The sequence below is a fragment of the Macaca mulatta genome, chromosome 7 (genome assembly GCF_049350105.2).
Source record: "Macaca mulatta isolate MMU2019108-1 chromosome 7, T2T-MMU8v2.0, whole genome shotgun sequence".
NCBI classification, from domain to species: domain Eukaryota; kingdom Metazoa; phylum Chordata; class Mammalia; order Primates; family Cercopithecidae; genus Macaca; species Macaca mulatta.
Genome location: NC_133412.1, coordinates 56,873,587 through 56,895,704, shown reverse-complemented (window position 1 = coordinate 56,895,704; position 22,118 = coordinate 56,873,587). Strand labels below are relative to the sequence as shown.

The 22,118-nt window shown below is 49.6% G+C and overlaps 1 protein-coding gene and 2 pseudogenes across 2 annotated transcripts; 1 reads left to right on the top strand and 2 right to left on the bottom strand.

Moving 5' to 3' along the window:
* Positions 1–10,199: 10,199 nt before the first annotated feature.
* LOC144329773 (golgin subfamily A member 6B pseudogene) lies at positions 10,200–11,059 on the bottom strand (annotated as a pseudogene). Its single transcript, XR_013395411.1, has 3 exons — positions 10,914–11,059; positions 10,486–10,830; positions 10,200–10,399 (listed from the first exon to the last, which is right to left on the bottom strand). The product of XR_013395411.1 is annotated as a golgin subfamily A member 6B pseudogene (transcript).
* A 46-nt stretch (positions 11,060–11,105) lies between these two features.
* LOC114679463 (golgin subfamily A member 6C-like) lies at positions 11,106–21,802 on the bottom strand. The gene is made up of 15 exons (XM_077938807.1): positions 21,755–21,802; positions 19,956–20,075; positions 18,893–18,972; positions 17,953–18,094; positions 17,060–17,098; positions 16,745–16,795; positions 16,563–16,644; positions 16,360–16,466; positions 15,245–15,331; positions 15,030–15,137; positions 14,749–14,836; positions 13,834–14,363; positions 13,489–13,557; positions 12,100–12,175; positions 11,106–11,669 (listed from the first exon to the last, which is right to left on the bottom strand). The coding sequence occupies exons 1-15, from the start codon at positions 21,800–21,802 to the stop codon at positions 11,488–11,490; spliced, it is 1,809 nt and encodes a 602-aa protein (XP_077794933.1). The 3' UTR covers positions 11,106–11,487.
* On the top strand, positions 15,407–16,251 carry LOC144329697 (uncharacterized; annotated as a pseudogene).
* Positions 21,803–22,118: the final 316 nt, after the last annotated feature.

The following is a 22,118-nucleotide window of genomic DNA, read 5'->3' as shown; positions in this document are numbered from 1 at the left end:
ATCTGAATAACAGGGTAGATATTTATAATCTGAAATGTTAAAATAACTATAGCAAACACTTATATAGCAGTAACTTCTGTTCAAAATGCTTCACATGTATTATTTTCCTCAAGACAACTCTGAAATAGACACCATTATTGTCATTCCCACATTTTAGATGGGAAAATGGAGGCACAGCAAGACCATGTAACTTTCCCAAGGTAGTAGAGCCAGGACTTGAACCTGTGTTTTCTGGCTTTAGAGCCTGCACACTTCACCACCACACCATATTAGGTAGCATGATACTTCGTATGGTTAAATCTTTTCTTCACTTGGGAGCATTTTCTGAATAATTTGAATCTTATAAATTTCATTCAAAGAATACAAGTAAATTGAACTGGAAAATCTAATACAGAACGTGTGGAATTTGTAAATAAATTATAGGACTCTCTGGTTTTAAATAATAATTATTTGCTTAGCTTGTGACCTTTGTCAGCAGAGTTGTAATGTGCTTGCCTCATTTTCTTCCTCTTCAACAGGAGGAAATGGGCTCAGAGACAGGCACAATTTATCATAAAATCTCATCACACTTTCCCTCACCATCTGGAAGCTGGAGATAGGTTTGCGAAGTCTTAATTGAGAAAGAGTTGAATGCTGCTTGTAGCATAGTGGGTTTTAAAAAGATGGTTTTACTCTCCAATTCTGTTGCACAGGACCCTGTGAGTTTTGGCAATTAACATATGTGCCCAAGAGTTTTCACACAAAGATTATCAGGGTTCTAGAGAAGATTATCTTCTAGTTTTAATCTGCTGTTAAAATGCTATATTTCTTTATAGATGAACTAATTAATTATTGGTCACTTGTTTTTATTAGACATTTCTCTGCCTCTTTATGTTGTGCTTTGTCTCTTTATGCCCAGCCCCAGGTTTTGTCTTCTAACTGCAAGAGAAAGATCATTGAAATATTCTCTCTCTCAAATTCCTGGGTTCAAGTGATCCTCCCCTGTCTGCCTCCTGAGTAGCTGGCATTACAGGTGTGCACCACTGTACACACACACACACAAACATGCATATAGACACACAGACATCCACATGTATACACACACAGAGACATACACATATCCACACACATTCATTAGAAATACATTTACACACACAAACCCACACATGCACACACACACACACATACACACCTTGTTTCCATCTTCTTCTCAGGGCTCGGGGCTCTCAGAGTGGAAAGAGTCTTGTACTATGAGTCCAGGATCAACTGTGCAATGTTGCCCAAGCGTCTTCCCTCTTGAGATCTTGTTTATAATAATAAACATCCTTACCCACCAATTAGGGTTATTTTGAAGACAAAACAGAAAAAGTAGCAGGATTATGGCATGTTGTATAGTAAAAAAGGAAAAAAAACATTAACCTTGACCAAAAAGAGGTCTGGCCTTTGTCCTAGACTCCTGGGAGGTAACCATCAACACGTAATACCTGATAGGAATATCTTTGCCTGGGGATCTGGCTCATGATGGATGGTCTAACAATGAGATTTAGGGTGGGGACTAGCCAGGCCAGGAAAAGTGACTATGTGATTTAGAGTATGGGCTTTAGGTCACTTCTGGAAAGACTGGAAACTGAAAACTGAGAGGATCCACATGGACAATCCAGCATGCCTCTGTGATGAAGTTTCAGTAAAAACCCTGAACACTGAGGCTTGAAGGATCCTCATTGGCTGGGAATACTCCGTGTGTATTGGCACATAGAGAAGCCGGGAGGGTAATACACTTTGACTGCATGGGGAAGGGATAATGGACAGTCCATGCCTGATGCCCTCCTGGACCCAGACCTAGGCCTTTCTTCCCCTGGCTGATTTTAATCTGTATCCTTTCAGTGTAATCAAGCCATAACTATGAGTATAACAGATTTCTCTGGGTTGTAGCCAGTTCTTAGAGGTAAGCAAGCAGAGTTGATCTACTGCCTGCTTGAAAAAACTATTTTAAAATCCCTAAACCAAAGAAGGCCAGAGCTGTCATGAATCTGACTCAACAGATTTTGAAGCCAAAGCTGAGGGCATTTGAAGCCAAAGCCGGGCTAGACAGAGATGAGGCTCCTGGGAGGGAACAGGTGCAGCCCTGCTCAGGCTGCAGTGTCCCTGGGCTACAGATGGACAAGGGCTCCCTCTGGGTCACAGCTTCTATGGACAGAGTTTGGGGCAGGTAGACTGTCTGATTTGCAGGACTCTGGTGATGAGCTCAGCTGGGAAACTGTGTGGTAATGGGAAGGGAATGGTTTTGCTTTTTTAAATTATCTATCCCCTGCATGCTTAGATCCACATTGGAATTCAGTGTGGAAATTGCCTTTGAACAGCCTAAGTCTGAACTCTGGGCTATGTGTCCAGTTTCCTGGCCTCCAGCTTTGTTCACTCCTTACCCCCACCCATCACTGATGCCAGATCCATCCTCCTAAATATCCTTTCATCATGTTACCCTCCCCACCACCTCTTGGCACCTTCTACACAACAGGAAATGCCTCCCACCTCAGCCTGACATTCAAGGTTCTTTCTGATGTGGCCCACCTCTCACCAGCCCACCTCTCACCACCCCACCACATCTCCCTGTGGGCCCTGCCAACTTGGATTAATTTTTTCTATCCATGAGCTGAACTTTCCCACTTCCATACTGTTGCTTACACTGTGACCTTCCTGTGCATGTTCTTTCCCTCCCTTCTCCCCAAGTCCAAATGCTATAGGCTGAATTGTTCTTCCCCAAAATTCATTCTTGGAGCCCTAACCCCCTATGTGATTGTATTTGGAAACAGGGCTCTTAGGAGGTAAAGTTCAGTGAGGGAGGAGGGGCAGAGCAAGGTGGCTGTATAACAGTCTCCACCAATCATTCCCCCTGTGAGGTGGCTGGCTTCAGCTGAGACCCAGCACATTCCCAGCTACAGTGGCTGTGGTGAGAGGTTTCTTTTGCTTGAGAAAAGCAGAGGGAAAGGTACAGTTGTTTTGCAGCTTAGGTGCCTGCCTGGCCACAATGGGGTAGAGAGCACCAAATGGGCTCTTGTGGTCACTGACTTTAGGCCTTGGCTCTTAGATGACATTTCTGGGCCTGTCTTGGGCCAGAGGGAAGCCCACTGCCCTGAAGGGTGAGTCCCAGGCCTGGAAGCATTCACCACAAGTGACTTAAGAGCCCTTGAGCCCTAAGTAAACATCAGCAGTAGCCTGGCAGCACTCCCTGTGGGCCTGTGGTGGTGGCCACAGGGTGAGGCTTCTCTGCCTGTGGAAAGAGAAAGGCAGAGTGGGAAGGACTTTGTCTCATGGTTTCAGTGTCAGCTCAGCCACCTCAGAATAAAGCACCAGGTAAATTTCTAAGGTTTTTGACTCCAGTCTCTGGCTTCCAGACAACATCTCTGGACCCACCAGGGCCTGAGGAAACTCATTGCCTTGGAGGGAAAGACACAAGCCTGGCTGGCCTTGCCACCTGCTGGCTGTAGAGCCCCAGGGCCTCGAGTGAACATAGGCGATAGCCAGGTAGTGTTGACAGTGGGCCTTGAGTGAGACCCAGTGCTTTGCTGGCTTTAGGTCTGACCCAGTGCAGTCCCAGTGGTGGTGGCCATGGGGATGTTGTGTTAGCCCACCTCCAGCTCCAAGTGGCTTGGCAGAGAGAGAAAGCGAGGGAGGTAGGAAGAGAGAGAGAGAGAGAGAGAGAGACAGATAGACAGACAGACAGACAGACAGACAGACTGCTTTTTGGAGAGAAATTACAGGTAAAGAATAAGAGTCTCTACTGCTTGGTAGCTCAGAAAATTCCTCCAGATCTTATCCAAGACCACCAAGGCAGGTCCTCTATGAGTCTGCAAGAACCACAGCATAACTGGGCTTGGAGTGTCCCCTAAGAAAGATACAGTTTAGATCACAATACCCACATCCTTTCAAACACTTGGATAGACTTCCAAGGGTGGGTACAAACAAGCCCAGGCTGAGAAGATGGCGGCAGCTTAAAATCAGCCATAGAATATTTGCACCTTGGAAAATGGCAAACACTACAGAACAGACTCTGTTCCCTCCCCAAAAGAGAGCCCCTTGTGTAACAACAGCACAGCACTGCCCCATCCCTGAGCGGAGCGCTGTGTGTTGCAGCAGAGTGGGGGTGGGTGTCTTCTCCCTTGGGCTACAGAATACACATTTTTTTTCCTCAGCACATGGATCCTTCTCAAGGATAGACTATATCTTAGGTCATGCGACACATCTTAAAACATTAGAAAAAAATGAAATAATATCAAACATCTTCTCTGATAACAGTGGAATAAAACTAGAAGTTAGTAACAAGAGAAATGTTGGAAACTATACAAACACATGGAGATGAAATAATATGCTCTGGAATGACCAGTGGGACAGCGAAGAAATTAAGAAGGAAGTTGAAACGTTTCTTAAATGATAATGGAAACACAACATGCCAGAACCTATGGCATACGACAGAAGCAGTACTAAGAGGAACTTTATGGCTATAAACACCTACTTTTAAAAAGTAGAAAAGCATCAAATAAACAACCTAACAATGCATCTTAAAGAAATAGAAAAGGAAGAGCAAAGCAAACCCAAAATTAGTAGAAGAGATATAATAAAGATCAGAGAAGAAATAAATGGAATTGAAATGAAGAAAACAATCAAAAGCATCAATGAAATGAAAAGTTGGTTTTTGGAAAAGATAAACAATATTGACAAACTTTTAGCCTAACTAAGACTAAGAAAAAAAGAAGACCCAAGTGAATAAAATCAAAGAGGAAAAAGGAAACATTACAACTGATACCGCAAAAATTCGCAGGATCACTAGTGGCTATTATAAGCAACTGTATGCAAAGAAATAGGAAAACCTACTAAAAATGGATACATTTCTAGACACATCCAGCCTACCAAGATTGAACCATGATGAAATCCAAAACCTGAACAGACCAATAAGAAATAATGAGATCGAGGAGTAATAAAAAGTCTCCCAGGAAAGAAAAGTCTGGGACCTGATGCTTCACTGCTGAATTCTACCAAACATTTAAAGAAGAACTCATACCAACCTTACCCAAACTATTCCAAAACTAGAGACCTTACCCAACCATTCCAAACTCATTCTACAAGGCCAGCATTACCCTGATACCAAAACCAAAGATACATCCAAAACAGAGAACTACAGGCCAATATCACTGATGAATATTGATGCAAAAATCCTCCACAAAATATTAGCAAATTGAATTGATCAACACATTAAAATTGGGGTGCAGTGTCCCAGGTTCACTCAACCCTTCCCCTTTTGCTGTGAGTGTGTCTACTTTGGCTGTGCTCCCAGGTGGCAGCGGTGGTGGCAATGTTGGCGCGTGGGACTCCCAAGACAAGGGGAAAGTGAGTATGCCCTTCTCACCTCCTGCCAGGGGTCTGCAGCCTGGCACCAGCTCTGGCCAGGTCTTCAAGCAAGGGACCTGGAGATGTTCTTTCCTAATTTTTGGATTGGGAAATGGAGGCAAATTCTGGGTACTAGAGTCAGAACTAAGACAAGACTGAATAGCGGGGGGCCTGGGGTCCTGAGAGGCAGAGACTTGAAACCCTCTAGAGTGTGGGGAGCTGGGTGTGTGTTCTGGCCAGTTGCTTCTCCCTGTGCCTCAATGTTCCAGGTACCCTTGGAGGGGCTGAGATGCTGGGGATGCCTGGAGCCTGGCTGCATGGCCTGGCCCCCCTGATGCCCTTGTGTTCTCTATAACAGGCCAGCAAGGCCGAGGAGAAGGTCTCTGAGAGCTTCATGCACTCCATGGACCCACAGTTGGAGCAGCAAATGGAGATCACCCAGAGCCTGGTGGACTCCTATGTGGCCATTGTCAACAAGACCATGTGGGACCTCATGGTTGGTCTCATGCCCAAGACCACCATGCACCTCAGGATCAACAATGTGCATGCACCGCCTCATGGGGGCAGGGGGCTCCTGTGGCACTGGGGATGCAGGTGGCCATGTTGGCTTGGAAGAGATGCCAGCCAGCCCTATGGGACCAGGTCCAGGGAGAGGGGCACGGTCAAGACCAGAGCTGTCCCATAGAACTAGAACGTGGGACTGGGCACAGTGGCCCATGCCTGTAATCCCAGTACTTTGGGAGGCCAAGGCAGAAGGATCACTTGAGCTCAGGAGTTTGAGACCAGCCTGGGCAATATAGTGAGACCTGGTCTCTACAAAAAAATTTAAAAGATAGCTGGGCCTGGTGGTGGCATGTGCCTGTAGTCCTAGCTATTCAACAGGCTAACATTGGAGGATCACTTTGAGCCCAGGAGGTTGAGGCTGCAGTGAGCAGTGATCTCGCCCACTGTATTCCAACCTGGCAGCAGAGTGAGATCCTATATCCAAAAATTAAAAACTGAGTAGACAGGTGTCCTGGTGCCATGATAGGTCCTGGCTCCCCTCTCAGATCTGTGACCTTGGACAGGTTACTTTTCTTCTGGGCCTCAGTGTCCCCATCTGAGTGAAAAAAGGCAGTGTGGAAGTGGGTCTTCGAGTCTAAGTGGTGTAAAAGCTACATCTGAAAAGCCACACTTGGGGCTCCAAGCCCAGTGCACAGTCCCAGCAGGGCGTGGCGGGGTGGCCGGGGTGGCACAGGCATCAGGTCCCAACTTCCTTCCCTCTTTGCCCACTCTAAGATCAAGGAGTTCATCTTCTCGGATCTGCTGACCAACCTGCACTCACGTGGAGAAAAGGACATGCTGATGGAGGAGTCGGCAGAGCAGGCACAGCGGTGCAACGAGATGCTGCGCATGCACCACGTGCTGAGGGAGGTGCCCATCATCATCAGTGACATCAACACAACCACCGACAACATGCCCACGGGGGCCCATGGACGACTCCTGGATGCAGGTGCAGAGCATCCCAGCTGGATGCAGGTACCAGGGCTGGCCCCCACAGCCCCAAAGCACCCCAGCCTCCATGGCTGAGCCTGTGGGCTCTTGGAACAGGCTCCATTCACAAGCTGGCAGATGCGGGTGCTCTCTGGAGTCATTAGAGAGGGCAGAGAGCTCATGGTTTATGGTCCAGGGGCTGGGAACTTGGAGGGGACTGTATGTGGGGCTGGATACTGAGGCGGTCAGAGGCCTAGGAACATCATCCTGGGCACGCTATACCTGTCATGCAGTCTGAGTCATGCTGCCAGGGCCGGGCATCCAGCTCCCAGCCTGAGAGTGCCGAGAGCCGAATCCACTGCAGAGCAGGGGTGATAGTCAGGGTCCCACCTCCTCTATCTGTCGTCAATCCAGTGGTGATCTGGGATAAAATCTTGAGAGTCCCATACACGTGGTCATCACACAACACACCTCACAGGCCAGGCAGGGACACACAGCCCCCTTCCCTCCCTCCCAGGTACCATCATAGCTGCTAGCATGTGACTGAGGGCAGGGTCCCTGGCCCCCGCTGAAGCACTACCGCTGGCCAGTGGGCTCAGGCACTTTGGCCTGTTGCTCCTAGGGGTCAACTGTGCCATTCAGCCAAGGGGACCACAGTGCCTGTTGGCCCAGCTGAGCTCCGCCTGGCGAGCCCACCCACCTCCCCTGTCCCTGTGAAATCCATCAGGTGTCACCAATCAGCATACAGGTAACAGGCCTGGAAGGTCCCCAACAGCCAAGCTGGACATGCTCAGACACTCTGGGGCTCCTCGTTCAGTGGCACAAACTCCAGCACCCAGTGAGGGAAACGGGAACCCACCAGGCTGAGCAGTATGGCTAAATCCATTTATTCCATAATGAAAAGCAAAATAAACAGGAGTCATATCACCAGGGAGCCACAACCCATCCCCACCTCCTTCCTCTGTCCTGTGCTATCAATAAATAAGTCTCCCAGCCATAAATAATGATTAGAACGTCCTCCCCATATACCAGCTCCAACCTCCATGAGGTACAATACAGGGGGTGACCCTAACCCCTGGAATATACAAAATGTTACACAGATACTATATGTACACTGGGGAAGGGGGGCCACTCCAGCAGCCCGTGCCCTCACCTGCTCTACACTTAGCCCCACTGTCCTGCCTCAGCTGCCTCTCCCAATAAGTAGATGGGAGCCCCCCTGAGGGAAAAGTTGCTTTGGTGAGAGTAGGGAGGCCATCAGGCCTCCTCCAAACAAACCAACTCCACCAGCCTCTGGCTCTTAAATAATAAACATCACCATCCAGGAATGTAAGGACTCAGCCCTGGTTAAGGTGGCGAAGGGTCTGGTTGTCTGTGCATCTTAAACCCTCAGGTTAGAAATCGTACCACTGTTAATTAGCCACATTATTTGGTCTGACAGTTTTTCTTTATCATTCTGAAACTGGGTTTATCCAATACCCTGATAAATTCATACAATTTGGAAGAGTCAGTTGAAGGACCAATATTTGTACTCGTTCAGTGAATGCAGGCAAATCTGTTATTTCATCTGTAAAATCATATTATTGCTCTCCTATTAATGTCATATTTAGAAAAGTATCATGAGGATGCCAAATGCTAAAAATGGAGATGGTCTAGTAATAACTAGAGTTTCATTCCCCAGGGTGTGCGCATACAACTCCCCCTATATCCTAACACTGTGACGTATTTGGGGACACAGACATTAGAACTTCATGAAGTTTTAACTGTTGATTCTTTCCCAAGCATCATGAAGTTATGATTTAGACAATGTATGACTGAAATAATTCATTCATCCTGTATAGACACATAACATAAATATGGCACAAAATATGCCTCTAACTGAAACCGAGAGGTATAAAAACATATTTCACTCTTCGTAAAGAACTTTGTGAGGAAATATAACTCTGTGATTGTATAGATACTTTTACTCACAATACTGTGACATTCACCAACAGTAGATTGCATTGCAGTTTGTAAATATTTTAAGTTGCACAAACTTTACCTTGATTTTCAAATGCAGTATAACACTGTCCACTAAAACTGCTTTTTGTTTCAACTAAGTACTGTCACATATATTAGTTTATAAAAATGGTTGTTATTATTTTTAAAGTGTTTTCCATTCAAGGAAAAGAAGTAAATTCCTATGTCAGATTAACCGATGTGGCTGAAGAATAGGTATTAGCCAGAGAGGTCTAGATGGTAAAATCAGTCTTCTAGCCTCAAAGAAGCTCCGTGAACATAGAGGAATGCCAGGTGTCACACAGCTTTCCTTCACTCGAATTCATTCTTGACTAGAGCCTGTATGCCTGTTCCAGGGACATTTAAACTCTGAAAGGGTTTCTTATGATCTTTACTAAATACATTAAGAAGAATGCCAAGCAGTGCCCTTTTGTGTACTGGGACATGTAGTCATGTGATTAAAACAGGTAACATGAACTGTGACTTTAAAATGTATTGTAGATATAAATGCTCTAAGCTAGAAAAGGTTTTCCGCATCCACAGTCAATGATGGGAGCCTTTCATTCCTAGGAAAAAATCCCTTTTTAGGTCATTGAGAAAGAGTCCAACCGCTGCAGCTCATGCTGAAATATCTTCATGAGCCCAGAGCACGTACAAATCCTAAGGGAACTACCATAGAACCGCGCTCATTCCTGGCACCAGAACAAATGAAACACACTCTATCCTGCGCACACCTGCCAGAGCAGGCCACTTTCCTCTTCTGTGAGATTTAAAAAGCTCCCCAAAATGTTATCACTCCCATCCCCAATACACAGAAAATAGGGGAAAGGCTGTTTCCAGTTCTTGGCCTTTAAACAACTCTAAATGTCAGTACTCACAGTGGCATGTTACAAAGTAAGAAACTGTGCACTTGAGGGCAAACCACATGTTGAGCTAATGAAGAGCTCACTGTGATTAGGATTCAATCAAACATAATAACAGAACATAAGCAAATTTTATCTGAATTCTGTAATGAATATACATGCTGCAATAACATTTAAAAAGCAGGGCAGCCTATTCCAAACCAGTAAGAATAGTTTTGTGCAAATAGTGGGTCTTTGTGTGTTTGAACTCCCACCATGTAAGGGCAAACTCGATATGTGAGCTGATGATCTACAATTATCAATTAAAAACAAAAATGCTAACGGATGCCAGAGTGAACATCAGGGAAAGATCCCTCTCCCTTAACTTTTTATAAATAAAATTAAACTGTAAATTAGAAACATAAATAAACATGAGGGGCTCTAACATTCCAATGAAGTAGATGAATTGTGTAGGGGATTAACCCCATAATTTTGGTTGTTGTTTTTAAATTTCTTGACCAGCTCTCAGATGATGATGATGTTTATCTCTCTGTTCTCAGCTGCCCGGTAAAAGAATGGCACGCAGGGTTTGGTGGCCAAGCCTGGGTGCTCCTGGGTGTCCTGCGTTACAGGAAGCAGCTGCAGGATCTTCTGTGCAGTGGGGTTGTCACGGGGAGAACCCTTCCTGGCCTGTCCCCGTGCAGGCTCCACGCTGTCCTGAAAATCTTCAGAGAGAGGGAGGCGGGGCTCTGAGTACACTGCGAGCCTCCCCTGCTCCGGCCTGCCCACCCCACCTGAGGGCTCTACTCACCACCCTGCTCCTCCTCAGCCCCAAGTTCCTGGGGGGCTGGGGCCCCTGGAGCGGGCTCATCAAGAAGGTTCTGGGCAGGAGGGAGGAATTTGTCATGCCCCTCGTGGTCGCCCACAACCGGCAACACCATATCTTGCAGCTCCAGTAGCTTCACCTGAAGGGAGGGGTGCTCAGTTACCACGCCTGAGCCGGCGCCAGCACCCACCCTCACCCCAACCCCGCAGAGATGTTGCACACCCTCTACCTTCATCTCTTCCTCCTTCTGGGCCAGCCTGCTGGCTTCCTCCTCCTTGTGCTGAGTGTTTGGCTCTGCCCCCTGGCTCTCATATACCGTGATGTGCTCTCCTGTGAGAGGACACGGCTCAGACACTGGGGCCCCTCTGAAGGCCCTGCAGCTCCCCGTGCCTGTGCCCTGGCCTCCTGCTTACTCATGCCATCTGTTGCTCCAGAGAGCTGGATGAATCCAAGCTCTAGTTTCTCCACCTGCTGCTTCCCATCCACCTTCTCCCTCGGGAGGTCCATAAAGCCACTCTGGAGCCAAAATAATAGGGTCACATCATGGGTGTGACCTGTCCTGCCCAACCCCCACTTTTCTTGGCTCATGCCAGGACTCACTCACCTTCACCTCCTCCATGGCCTCCCTCAGGGCCCGGTAGCTCTCCCCACACACAAACTCACCCCCAGTCCCTGGGGCTGGGGCCTCTCCTCTGGCTCCTTCCAGGCCGAGGCCACCAGGTGAGCCAGGTGCAGGCAGCACAGCCTTCACACCTTCCGCTGCCCACATAGCCGTGCCTGCTCCTCCTGGAAACTGGCTCCAGTGGAGTTGAAAAATGCCACTTGAAGGCAAGAGGTGAGTATTCTTGTAGGGGCATACACAGAACAAATGGGGCAGGGAGGTGGAGCACAGCCCCTTCCCTTGGGGCCTCAGAGAGTGCACCTGTTGGTCACAGGTGAAGTGGTGTCTGACCACTGGCTCCCGGAAGGGGTGAAGGTCCAGAGAAATCAGAAGGCGGGGAAAGCAAGAGCATAAGGGGGCCTGGGAGGGACCACGGAGGAAGGTGGCAAAGTGGGGACAGGGAAAGTCAGACTCACCGTGGCTTCCCTGCTCTCCATGTCCTCTGGGACACTCGGCATAGGCCGAGGCACCCTCTCCTCCTCACTGTTCAGATGTCCTCCTCCATCTCCTGTGGGGAGGTGGCCAGAGGGGTCCTCAGAAAACCCAACAAGGGAAGTACTGTGGGCCCACCTCTGTCCCCACCCTCACTGTGTAACCCTGAGCCAGCCCCTCCCCAGAGGGGAATGAGCTGCTGTTCTTTAGTTTTCCTATAAGATCCAAGATCTTCTATATTGCCCAGGCACAGTCACACTAGCGGTTGGTGTGGGAGTTCTGACCTGCTCCCTTTCTGATCTGGGCCAGTTCACTCATCCTTAGGCAACCTGGGGGCCCCCTGCTCCCAGGAGGTCATCATATTGATGCCGAACTTAGTGCAGACACCCGGTTGGCATAACAACCAGCTGTTCTAAAGGTCTCTTCCAATCCCTCAATCCTATGCTGCTAACAGCCCCCCCTTCCTCCTGGGGCTCTCTCCTCTTCCTCTGAGTGGTCTCCTGTACCTTGTCCAGGGAGAGCCATGAGACTCAGCTGGGTCTCCAGCTGTTGGTTCTGCTGGCTGGCAGCTTCTAGGCACTCCTAAGGGAATGGAAAACAGAGTGAGAAGGCACAGAGGTTGCCAGGTCGTCCCCCTCGGGGCCCTGTCCTCAGCGACTCCCTCTCCTGGGTCTCCTGCAACTTTTGGCAGGCCATCTCAGCCACCGCTTTGCCCTGAGCTTCCTGCTGCTGCAGCTGGTCCACAGCTGGGTCTGCAGCAGTAACTGCCTGTGCGGCGCCTGCTTCTCAGAGGTCAGCTGCTAATAGGTGACCATGTACTGCTGCAGGTGACCCCGGTACTAGCCTCACTGCTGCTGCTGCAGACTCTGAGACTCTTGACTCTTCAGCTGTATCTGCAGGAAGACCCTGGGCATGAGGGCATGTGGTTGGCTTCCAGATTCTGGGCCCATTAATAGGGTAGCGAGGGCACGGTGGGGCTCTGTCACCTGCCCGGGACCCTGGCCCCTTGCTCCAGGCCTAAGAGACATCCCCCCTTGCCTAGAACCCCATGCCTCCTTCCCCAGCCTCAAATCTCCTGTCCTTCTTCCCACCATTTAAACTGTAGGCCACAGACTGGTGGAAAAGCTGAGGGAGCCAATCACCATCTGCTAAGTGTGCTCCATGCCTAATGCTTTCCATGTGTTCTCTCATTTAATCCCAGGCACCTCCATAAGAAAAATGCTAACTTCCTTTTGAAGTCAAAGAAACAGAGACTTAGAGATGAAAAGTAGTTGAATGGTGACCAGTGGAACCAAGGCCGGAATCCAGTTTGAATCGAAGGAGGCTTTTTTCTTTTGTTTTCAGACAGAGTGTCACCATGTGGCCCATACTGGAGTGCAGTGGTGCAATCTCAGCTCACTGCAACCTCCACCTCCCAGGCTCAAGTCTCCTGAGTAGATGGGATTACAGGCATGTGCCACCTTGCTGGGCTAATTTTTTGTTGTTGTTATAATTTTAATAGAGATGAGGTTTCGCCATGTTGGTCAGGCTGGTCTCAAACTCCTGACTTCAAGAGATTCTCCTGCCTCAGCATCCCAAAGTGCTGGGATTACAGGCAGGAGCCACTGTGCCCGGCATAAGGACCCTCTTATACCACTGTCTCCACCCCTATGATTGGGGGAATCCATTCCTCTAGCTGGGAAGATGATGTCCAGACCTGGGAGGAGCCCAGGGCTACCCACCTCTAAAATTCAGAGGGTAGGAAGAAAGAAACAGTCATGGAGCTGCCCTGGAAGGTGCTGGGGTCACCTGCCCCACAGCTGGAGCTGCCTTTGGCCTGGCACCTCCCATCCCCAGAGGCTGGTGCCTGCCTCCCAGCCCTTCTTGGATGGGGCAGAGGTTACCATCTCCTTCACCTTGCTCAGCTTCTCCTGCAGCTCCTTTACTTGCTGTTCCAACTGCAGTGTGCTTTTGTTCTTGTTGTTCTGGACAGAGAGAAGCAATCAGTGGCCAGCCACTGCAGCTGGAGACCCCAGAACTTGGTGTCTGCCTCCCATGTCACCGGAAAGGGTGGAGGTAGGTTAGAAAAATTATCCCCTCTTCCCCACAGCCATCAGAGCAGGGCCTGATGAGCTCTGGCTCACGGATGCCTTTAGAAATACCATGTCATGTGAGGGCTACACTGCCCCATTTTACAGGTGGGGAAACAAAGGCCTGGAGGGCTAGGGATGAGGGCAGGCTGCCCAGGTGGGGCAACCCACCAGATCCTCAAAGCTGCACTGTGGCTCGGCCAGTTGCTTGTTGAACTTGTGCTTCTGGGAGAGCGCGAGCCTCTCCTCCTGCATTCGCAGACTCTTCTCCTGTTTTCGTAGCCTCTCCTCCTTCTCCCACAGCCTGTCTTCCTGCTTTTGTAATCTCTCCTCCTCCTTTTGCAGCCTCTCCTCCTCCTTTCGCAGCCTCTCCTCCTGCTTTCGTAGCCTGTCCTCCTGCTTTTGCAGCCTCTCACCCTGCTCCCCCAGCCTCTTCTGCTTCTCCCGAAGCCTCTCCTTTTGTTCACATAGTCTCTCCTCCTCCTGCAACCTCCTCTCTTCCTGCTCTCGGAGCCTCTCCTCCTGCTCCTGGAGTCTCTCCTTTTGTTCCTTGCTAAGGAGAGTCAAGACCTGATTTTTTTCCATCTGGGATTGGAGCTTTCCCTCCAGACTTTCCACCTCCTTCCTCAGGTGTTTGGCCTCATCTTGTAGATGTTCCACCTCAGAGGTCCCTGCTGGGTCCACCGGGGACGGGGGCTCAGCTGAGAAATGAAGCAGACAATAAGGGCCTCTGGATTCCCCACCCACCACCCCCCCTCAAAGAAAAAGCCCTCCTTTTGATGCAGCTCCTCTCCGGCTTCCCAAACTTGGCCTCACTGCTAATGATTCCTCAAACCCAATGGAAGCCAATTTCCAAGCCATGTCAGATAGAGAGCACTGTGGGTGGCTGACAATGGGCACTCCTTCCTCTTGCCTGACGGGGACCCTGAGGCTCATGGAGATGACAAGACTTGCCAGCTGCTGGCACAGACCTCTTTCCTTCTGCCTCAAAGCCCTTCCATCCACCCACCTCCCTGGGGCACTCTAAGCCACCCCACAGCCCTCTGATGCCAGTCCTGCTCCCACGTCACACCAGCCCCATCTTACCCATCTGGTATTTGAGTTCGGACAAGCTCCTCTCCAGCTCCTGTATCCGATGTATGTCACGCTTCTTCTCCTCCTTCAATGTGCGAGCCTGCCCAAAACACAGGGGGAAAGGGCCCTGGAGAGAGGGGCTGGTGGCTGGACAGGCTCCCATCTCCCTCTCTGCCCCCACCTCCACAAAGCCCAGACCCATGACCACCTCTAGCTGTACTAGTCCCATTTTACAGATGCCCAGAAAGATCCAGTGACCTATCTAAGGTGGGGGCTGAAGGGTCAGGTCTCACCTCCATCGACATTTTCCGCATCCTCTCCTGCCACCGGGCCCTCTCTCCTTTTATATGTTGAGCATATTCATCTCTCTCCAGCTGGACTTGTTTAAGTGACTCTGTCACCTGCAAGAATGGCCACAGGAGTGAGGAAGGGCTGTCACTGGTCCTCACCTGCTCCTGGTCAGCTGGGACCATCTTCCCTCCACATCCCTCCCTCTGCAAAGCCTCACTTGTGTCACGTGTGCGTTCAGCAGCGCCCGCTCCTTTCTGGTCTGATGTAACTGCCGCTGGAGGACGGCTTCACTGCGGCTCGAGGACTGGATGGTGAAGAGTGAGAAGTTTCGATCTGGGGAGCCCGGGCAGTGCCCCTTAAAGGGCTAGGGCTAGGCTCAATGTACAACTCAATCAGTAAAGATCAAGGCATTTCCATGCCCGTGGCCTGGTTTTTAAAAGAACTCAGTAAAGTTGGAAGGGACAGGGAAAGAGATCGAACTTACAACTGGCTAACAGAGGCCCAGAGAGATCAGATAACATTGCTGTTGTTATTACTGTTATTAATACCACTGTTTAAATCTTTATGGAGTGCTTCACCAGGTACCATACTAGCAATCCCATGTCATCCTCACAACCACCATATGAGACAGTTACTGGGATTACCTCTATTGTGTAGATGAAAAACATGGAGTGTTCGAGGTTAAGTGCTTGCCTAAGATCACTGAGACAGAGCTGGGATTTGAACACCCAGGTCTATCCGATTCTCTAAGCCCATTTTCCTTGCTGGGGATAGGGGCACAGAAAGGAAGGGGAAATTAATCTTTTGTTCACTTTTTGAAAGGATGATACATTCGCATAGTCCAAAACTCAGAAGGTACACCATGGAAGTGTCTCCCAGCCGCCCTGTTACTCTCTCCTGAGTTTTTTATGAACACTTGCAGACACGTTTTATGTATATTATCATAGTACACGCACACACACATACACACACACACGCCTTTCCTCTCTCTACAGAAATTGTGAAGTACTAAATGTACTGTTCCGTACCTTCACAGTACAAGTACCCAATACACCACCTAGGCTTTGGCCAAGGCCACAGCCAGGTAAGGGCAGGGCAGGCACTTGGCCTTCAAGCTGTGTGTGCAGTGCTCACTCCCCCCAGTGCCCCTCAACTCACCCGCAGCAGCTGACTCAGCCCCAGGCTGTCTCTAACAACCACACACAATAGCAGCTAGAAATGAGCATGCTGCCTTCTGGGCAGGATACTGCATCCTGTAGAAGGGACCTTTACACTCTCTCCTCCATCTGGGAAGCCGGGCTGCCAGGGGACGGGGCAGTTGGTTGGACTCACCCTGTCCTCTTCCTGCTGCTGTGCAGACACAGCAGAGAGAGCCCGCTCCAATTCTTGAATACGCTGTAAAGAGTATTGCAGGCGGCCGGCCAGATTCTTGGACTCTTCTGTAATGACAGAGGTTGAGATGGGGCCCAAAGGACTTCCCCTGAAGACCTGTCAAAGTGCCAGGTTGAAGGATGATGGGGTGCCCAGATTCCCACCTTCGAAGTGTCTGGCGGCACGTTTAGTATGGTAAAGGGTGGTCTTCAAGTCTGCCTTTTCCAATGTGAGGATGTTGATTGTCTGGAATTGAACGTTTGGGAGAAAAGCCAAGCAAGTGCTGAAAGAGACGGAAAGAAACATTCTCCGGAGGACAGGAGAAAACTCCCCACCCTCCACTCACCTCTAACTGCTCCGTCTGTGCTTTGTGTATGTCATTGTTTGCTTTCTTTTCCTATAGGAAGAGGAAGACAGAGCTCTTACCCGGGGGAGGCAGAGATGGCACAGCAAGAGACATGCCCCCAGAATGCCACCAATGCCCCAGCACAGGCCCACCCATGGGACCAGGTTATCAGGGACCCTGTGGGGATGTGGTGGAATCTGAGGGGTGAGCCTTCTTCCCCAGGCTGGGAGTGGGTGAGACAAGACTGGCGCCTCTACATCTGATGCCCCCCAAACCCAGCAGTCATGTTGTGAGCAAACAAAGAAATCACGTTACTTCTTCCAGCTGATGTTCCACTTGTTTCTTCTGTTGTTTCTGTGGGGAGAGTCAAATTCAGGTGACTGAGGGGGGGCCCCCTCAACTCTATCCCCCAGGAAGCGGTAGGCAGGGGCCAGGAATGAATTTTAAAGACAACGTTCTCAGACCCAATGGCAACATGAACTGGTCAACTCTCCTCAAGCTCGCAAGGACAGAGGATTTGGGTCTTTGTTGGATTTTGCCCACAGCCACAGAACTCAAAGTCTGAATCTGGATTCTCTCCAAAGGACAGTAACATAAACCTCTAGGGACGGAGTCTGAGAAAGGCCCACCCTCCTGCCAGCTTGTGATTGAGAAAGGTGTGTTCATTCAACAAACATTTACTGAGCACGTACGAGCCAGGTACAGTTCTTCACAGCAGATATAGAATGGAAAAGGACAGACAGGAGCCCTTGGCCCTCAGGTTTACATTCTAGGAGCCTTTAAATCTCAGACTCTCAGAGCTAACCGAGACCTTCACTGCTCTACCTCCTTCGGAAACACCAGCGCAAGGAGGAGAGGTGGCTTGTCCAGACTCAAAGAGCAAATTAGGGACTGAGTCATGGCAGAAATACAGGGACCCTGACAAACCATCAGGCTAGTGCTTCCCTGAGAGGTGACAACCCCAGGGCGTGTGTGGCAAGGACCAGAGCAGGGGTGTCTGGAGAAGAGAGAGTCGGCAAAGGGGGCAGTGACAGAAGAGCCATGCTGCATGCTTCTTGCTCTGGGGTCCCTCCAGGTAAGGCCTGGGTGCTCCAGCTCCCCATTTGCCATTGGCACCAGGGGACCCAGCCCCTTTCTTCAGAGCCCCAAGGGGAAACTAAAGCCCAGGATTGGCAGTGTGGAATCACAGGACCCCACTGGACTCTTACCAGTGATTCTATGTTTTCATAGAGTTGATTGATTGTTGTGGAGCTTGAGTCCAGGGCTACTTCCAGTTCTTGGTTTCGGCTCTGAGGTGCATGCAGAGAGGAGGAGTTGGAGAGGATTATGGGAAGAGGTAGAGAGAACAATCATTAGGGCTGGGGTGTGTGTGGGCTGTCTCAGCTGGCAGAGGGGCACCCAGCCCCCACTGTGAGAGGAGGTTGGAGGGCTGGCCTGCAGGGTCACTGCACCTTGGCTGAGGGCCTCTTACCTCCAGGTCCTTCAGGGTAGCAGATGATGCAGGAGTAATAAAAAAGAGAAATTAAAAAAAAAAAAACTTACAGGGAAACAGTTATGGATATAGAGAAAGTATAAAAACAACAAAGGGGCCAGGCACAGTGGCTCACGAATGTAGTCCCAGCACTTTGGGAGGCTGAGGTGGGTGGATCACTGGAGGTCAGGAGTTCAAGACCAGCATGGCCGACATGGTTTCACTGCGTCTCTAATAAAAATCCAAAGATTAGCCGGGTGTGGTGACAGGTGCCTGTAATCCAGGTTACTAAGGAGGCTAAGGCAAGAGAATCACTTGAACCTGGGAGGCAGATGTTGTAGTGAGCTGAGATCGCACCACTGCACTCCAGTCTGGGTAACACAGTGAGACTCTGTCTCAAAAAAAAAAAAAAATCTCCAAAGCGCACATGCCTGCTCTGTATGTTATTCCCAAGTTACTTTTAAAATTTAAGGTCTCACCATTTCCAAGATGATAAAAGATGCAGGGAAAGAAAAAACCCAATCAATCAAGCAGGTGAAGAAGCAGACATAAACAGGATGAAGGTTAATGGCAGCAACATAAAACAAGGCAGAGGCAAAGTATCCCCAAAACCAGAGAAGCCTCAGGGGCATGCACAGCTGGAAGCAAGCCAGAGAGGGGTCTCCGCACTGCCTCACCTTCCACTTCTGCAATGGGGGAGCGCTACCCCACTGGAATGGGTAAAGTTGGACACCATCACCTTCAGAATGTCCTGAATCTACAGGAGGGGACAAGGGAAAAACAAGGGCAGGGGAAAAAGACAGAAGTGGCTTAGAGAGAAACAAAAAAGTCAGGGTAGGAGGAAGATGTGGTTTCAGGAAAATAAAACCCTGAGGGAGCAGAGGAGATTGAAACCATGGCCTGTGCCATTCTTCCAAATGGCCACCTGCTGCCTTGCCAGGGGCAGGAATAAATAGATGGAAAAGTTCCCTGAGTGATGCAGTCACAGGGTGGAGCAACCTGACCAATGCAGCTCTTAATATGCTCACTGGACCCCTCTCCTCAGGCCCAGGACGTGGATGATGAATCTGGTAGAGCTCCAGACCTCCACCTCTATTAAAAAACCAGACTCCTGATTAAGGGTTCACTTGAACTAAGGGGGCTCCAGCTAAAAAACAAGTTTGAAAGACACTGATCTTATCCAGTGTCATCTTACAATGGAGAAAACTGAGGCTCAGGGTAAGAAGTGATTTTTCTGTGGTCACCCAGCAAGCTGGTGGCAAGTTAGATCTTCTCTTACTCCTAGTGCCTGGGGCTCTCCTCACCACACCCTGAGCCCCCTTCTGTGACTCCTAAAGGGACAGCTTGATAGCAAGTGGCTGTACTCATTGGCCCAGCTCCGCCTTGAGACTAGGGATCAGGAAAATCAAAGAGCAGGAAAATCAAAGAGCAATGGCCATTTCCTGGGTATGCTGGGTGTTCACAGCAGGACATGTACTAGGGATTAACATAAAAACAACAACAATATGGAATATCATTTAAACTTCAGAAATCCAAATCAAACACCACTACCCCTATTTTACAGATGTGAAAAGAGAGGCCCAAAGAACTCTAGCAACTTGCCATAAATCAGATCCCTAGCCAATGGAGAGGCAGGATTCAAACCCAGAATTCTTAACCAGTACCCAGCAATCTTAACAATTACCCTCTACTGCCCCCTTGGGCCCCCTGTCCCCAGGAGCCTGGCCAGCCAAGACTCACATCCCCAGGTGAGTGGCAACCACCAGAAGTGGTTGTCTCAGGGCTACTGACAGTTTTCTTCTTTTTTGTCTTCGCTCCTGCTGGAACACCACGGCTGTTCCTCTGCTGATATTCTTTTAGCTGTGAGAAAGAAGAGCAGTAATACTCATGAGAACTACCAGCCCCTACGGCCATATCCCCCTTTACAGTTTTTCAAAATACTCTTATACACCATCTGACTTAATGCCACCAACAACTGTACAAGGTGTTTTCACAATCACTTACTGATTGAGAGGGATGGATATTATGGCTAAAAAAAAGGGAGGGTGGGCAATAATGGGACTTAAATTCAGTCTTCTGACTCCAAGCTCTGGGGTTTTGCCATGAATCAGCAGCTGGCAGAGACCAAAATCAGAGCCAGAGGTAGAAAACTAAACATTAAGTAGGCAGGAACTGCACACTGTGTGGTTTGGAGTCACACATCCTTACATGTTTGTAAGTGTGAAGAAGTGCACCAGGACCTCTCAAACTTTTATATGCATGTGTCCTCATGGCAGAAGGCAGCTTTTTTGTTAAATCTGGGAATTTATCAGAAAGAGGACAACCCAAGTCTCATTTCAGAGAGAAGTCTGGTATACTCTTAGAAACATATGTGACTGTCATCTCTAAGTACATTAACGTTTTTTCTCTCTCAAGAGAATCAAGGGAAACTGCTGCTTCAGAAAGATCTCCCACATTTATCCTGTGGCACTCAAAGTACCCCAAGTTGAGATGATATGAGGAAGATTCAAGCTGTCAAGTTCAGTTTCTCAAGATCTATTCCACAGAAGATAAGCAAATCTCACTTCAGAGACCACTGACTGAAGGGTAGTCTGGTCCCAGAGCTGTGGAGAATTAGAATATGAGGTGGAGAACTCAGAAAAATATGTTAAAGTCTCTCTGGAGAGTAGAAGGCTGGGTGAAAACCAAACCAAACCCATTCTCTCATTGCCACCCAGAGATACTGTCAACGTTTAATCTCACAGGGGAAGTATAGGCTTTTCACAAAGTCAATGTCTATGCGAAGGAAGTAAGGCGACCTGAAACCTGTTGCTCCTAAGTCCCATAGTCCCCATTCCCCTTCCAGGTGGAAATTTGTGCTGTGGCCAGAGGAACCAGAAATGGGGCGAGAATGCTTAGGGGACTGGGTTGTAAGATGAAAGTCCAGTCTTGCAGCAGTAATGACAGTTCCTAGGGGGACTGTGACATCACTACATTCCACTCCCCCTGGGGGTGGGGGGAACCACATCAGTGCAATGGCTGAGTTGCTGATCCATAATGGGGGAATGGGACGTAGGGCTGGTGCCTAGGTCCTTGGAGATGCCAGTCCAAAGAGCCCAGGGAGGTCAGGCTTGGGTCAGCAGGAGGGGAGAGTACAGTCTGCAGCAGGAAACCCCAGGAGTCACCAGCCCAAAGTCACCCGGGGATGACGCGATGGTGGGGGGCTGGGGCTGGGGGACCCAGGTCCTCCGACAGCTGAGCCCAAAGAACCCAGGGAGGTTGGATTTGGGGCAGCAGGACGTGAGGGGTGAGTATAGAGCAGGGAGCCCCAGGAGTCACTTCCCAAAAGTCACCATGGAGTGACTGGCGAGGGCAGAGGCTGAGCTGCTTGCTGAGGGGGCAGGGCTGACCGATGAGACTTTGGTGTGGGGACCCCAGAGGTGCCAGGGTTAGGGGGCCCAGCCCAGTGTGCCTCAGGAGTGATATGTACTCTGGCAGTGGTCTTGTCATTGGAGGGTATCTCTGGCTAGGTTGGGGGGCCATGACCTGTTGTGTCTTACCTTTTTCTTGGCTGCTGCCAATTGACTCTGTCGAGTCTCTTCTAACATCATGGGGTGGGGAGGGAGGCAGGGTTGGGGCCACATCAGTGAACACCTCCAGTCACCTACCAGGCGGCTGTGTGACTGAGCCAGAGGAGGTGTAACCAGGGCCCCACTAGAATGCAGAATGGGGGCGTGGCCTTAATGCTCCAAGCCCATTGGTCAATGAGAAAGATGAAGGGAAAGGAGGCGTGGCCAGGGAGCAGTGTGTCCAGAGGAACCTGTGGCATCACAAGGAAAGCTGCCCACACAACTGCTGTCCCCGCCCACTTGGGGAGAGGGGCGGGGCCTGTCTACTCCTGGAGGGGGGGGGTGCTGGCTTTTT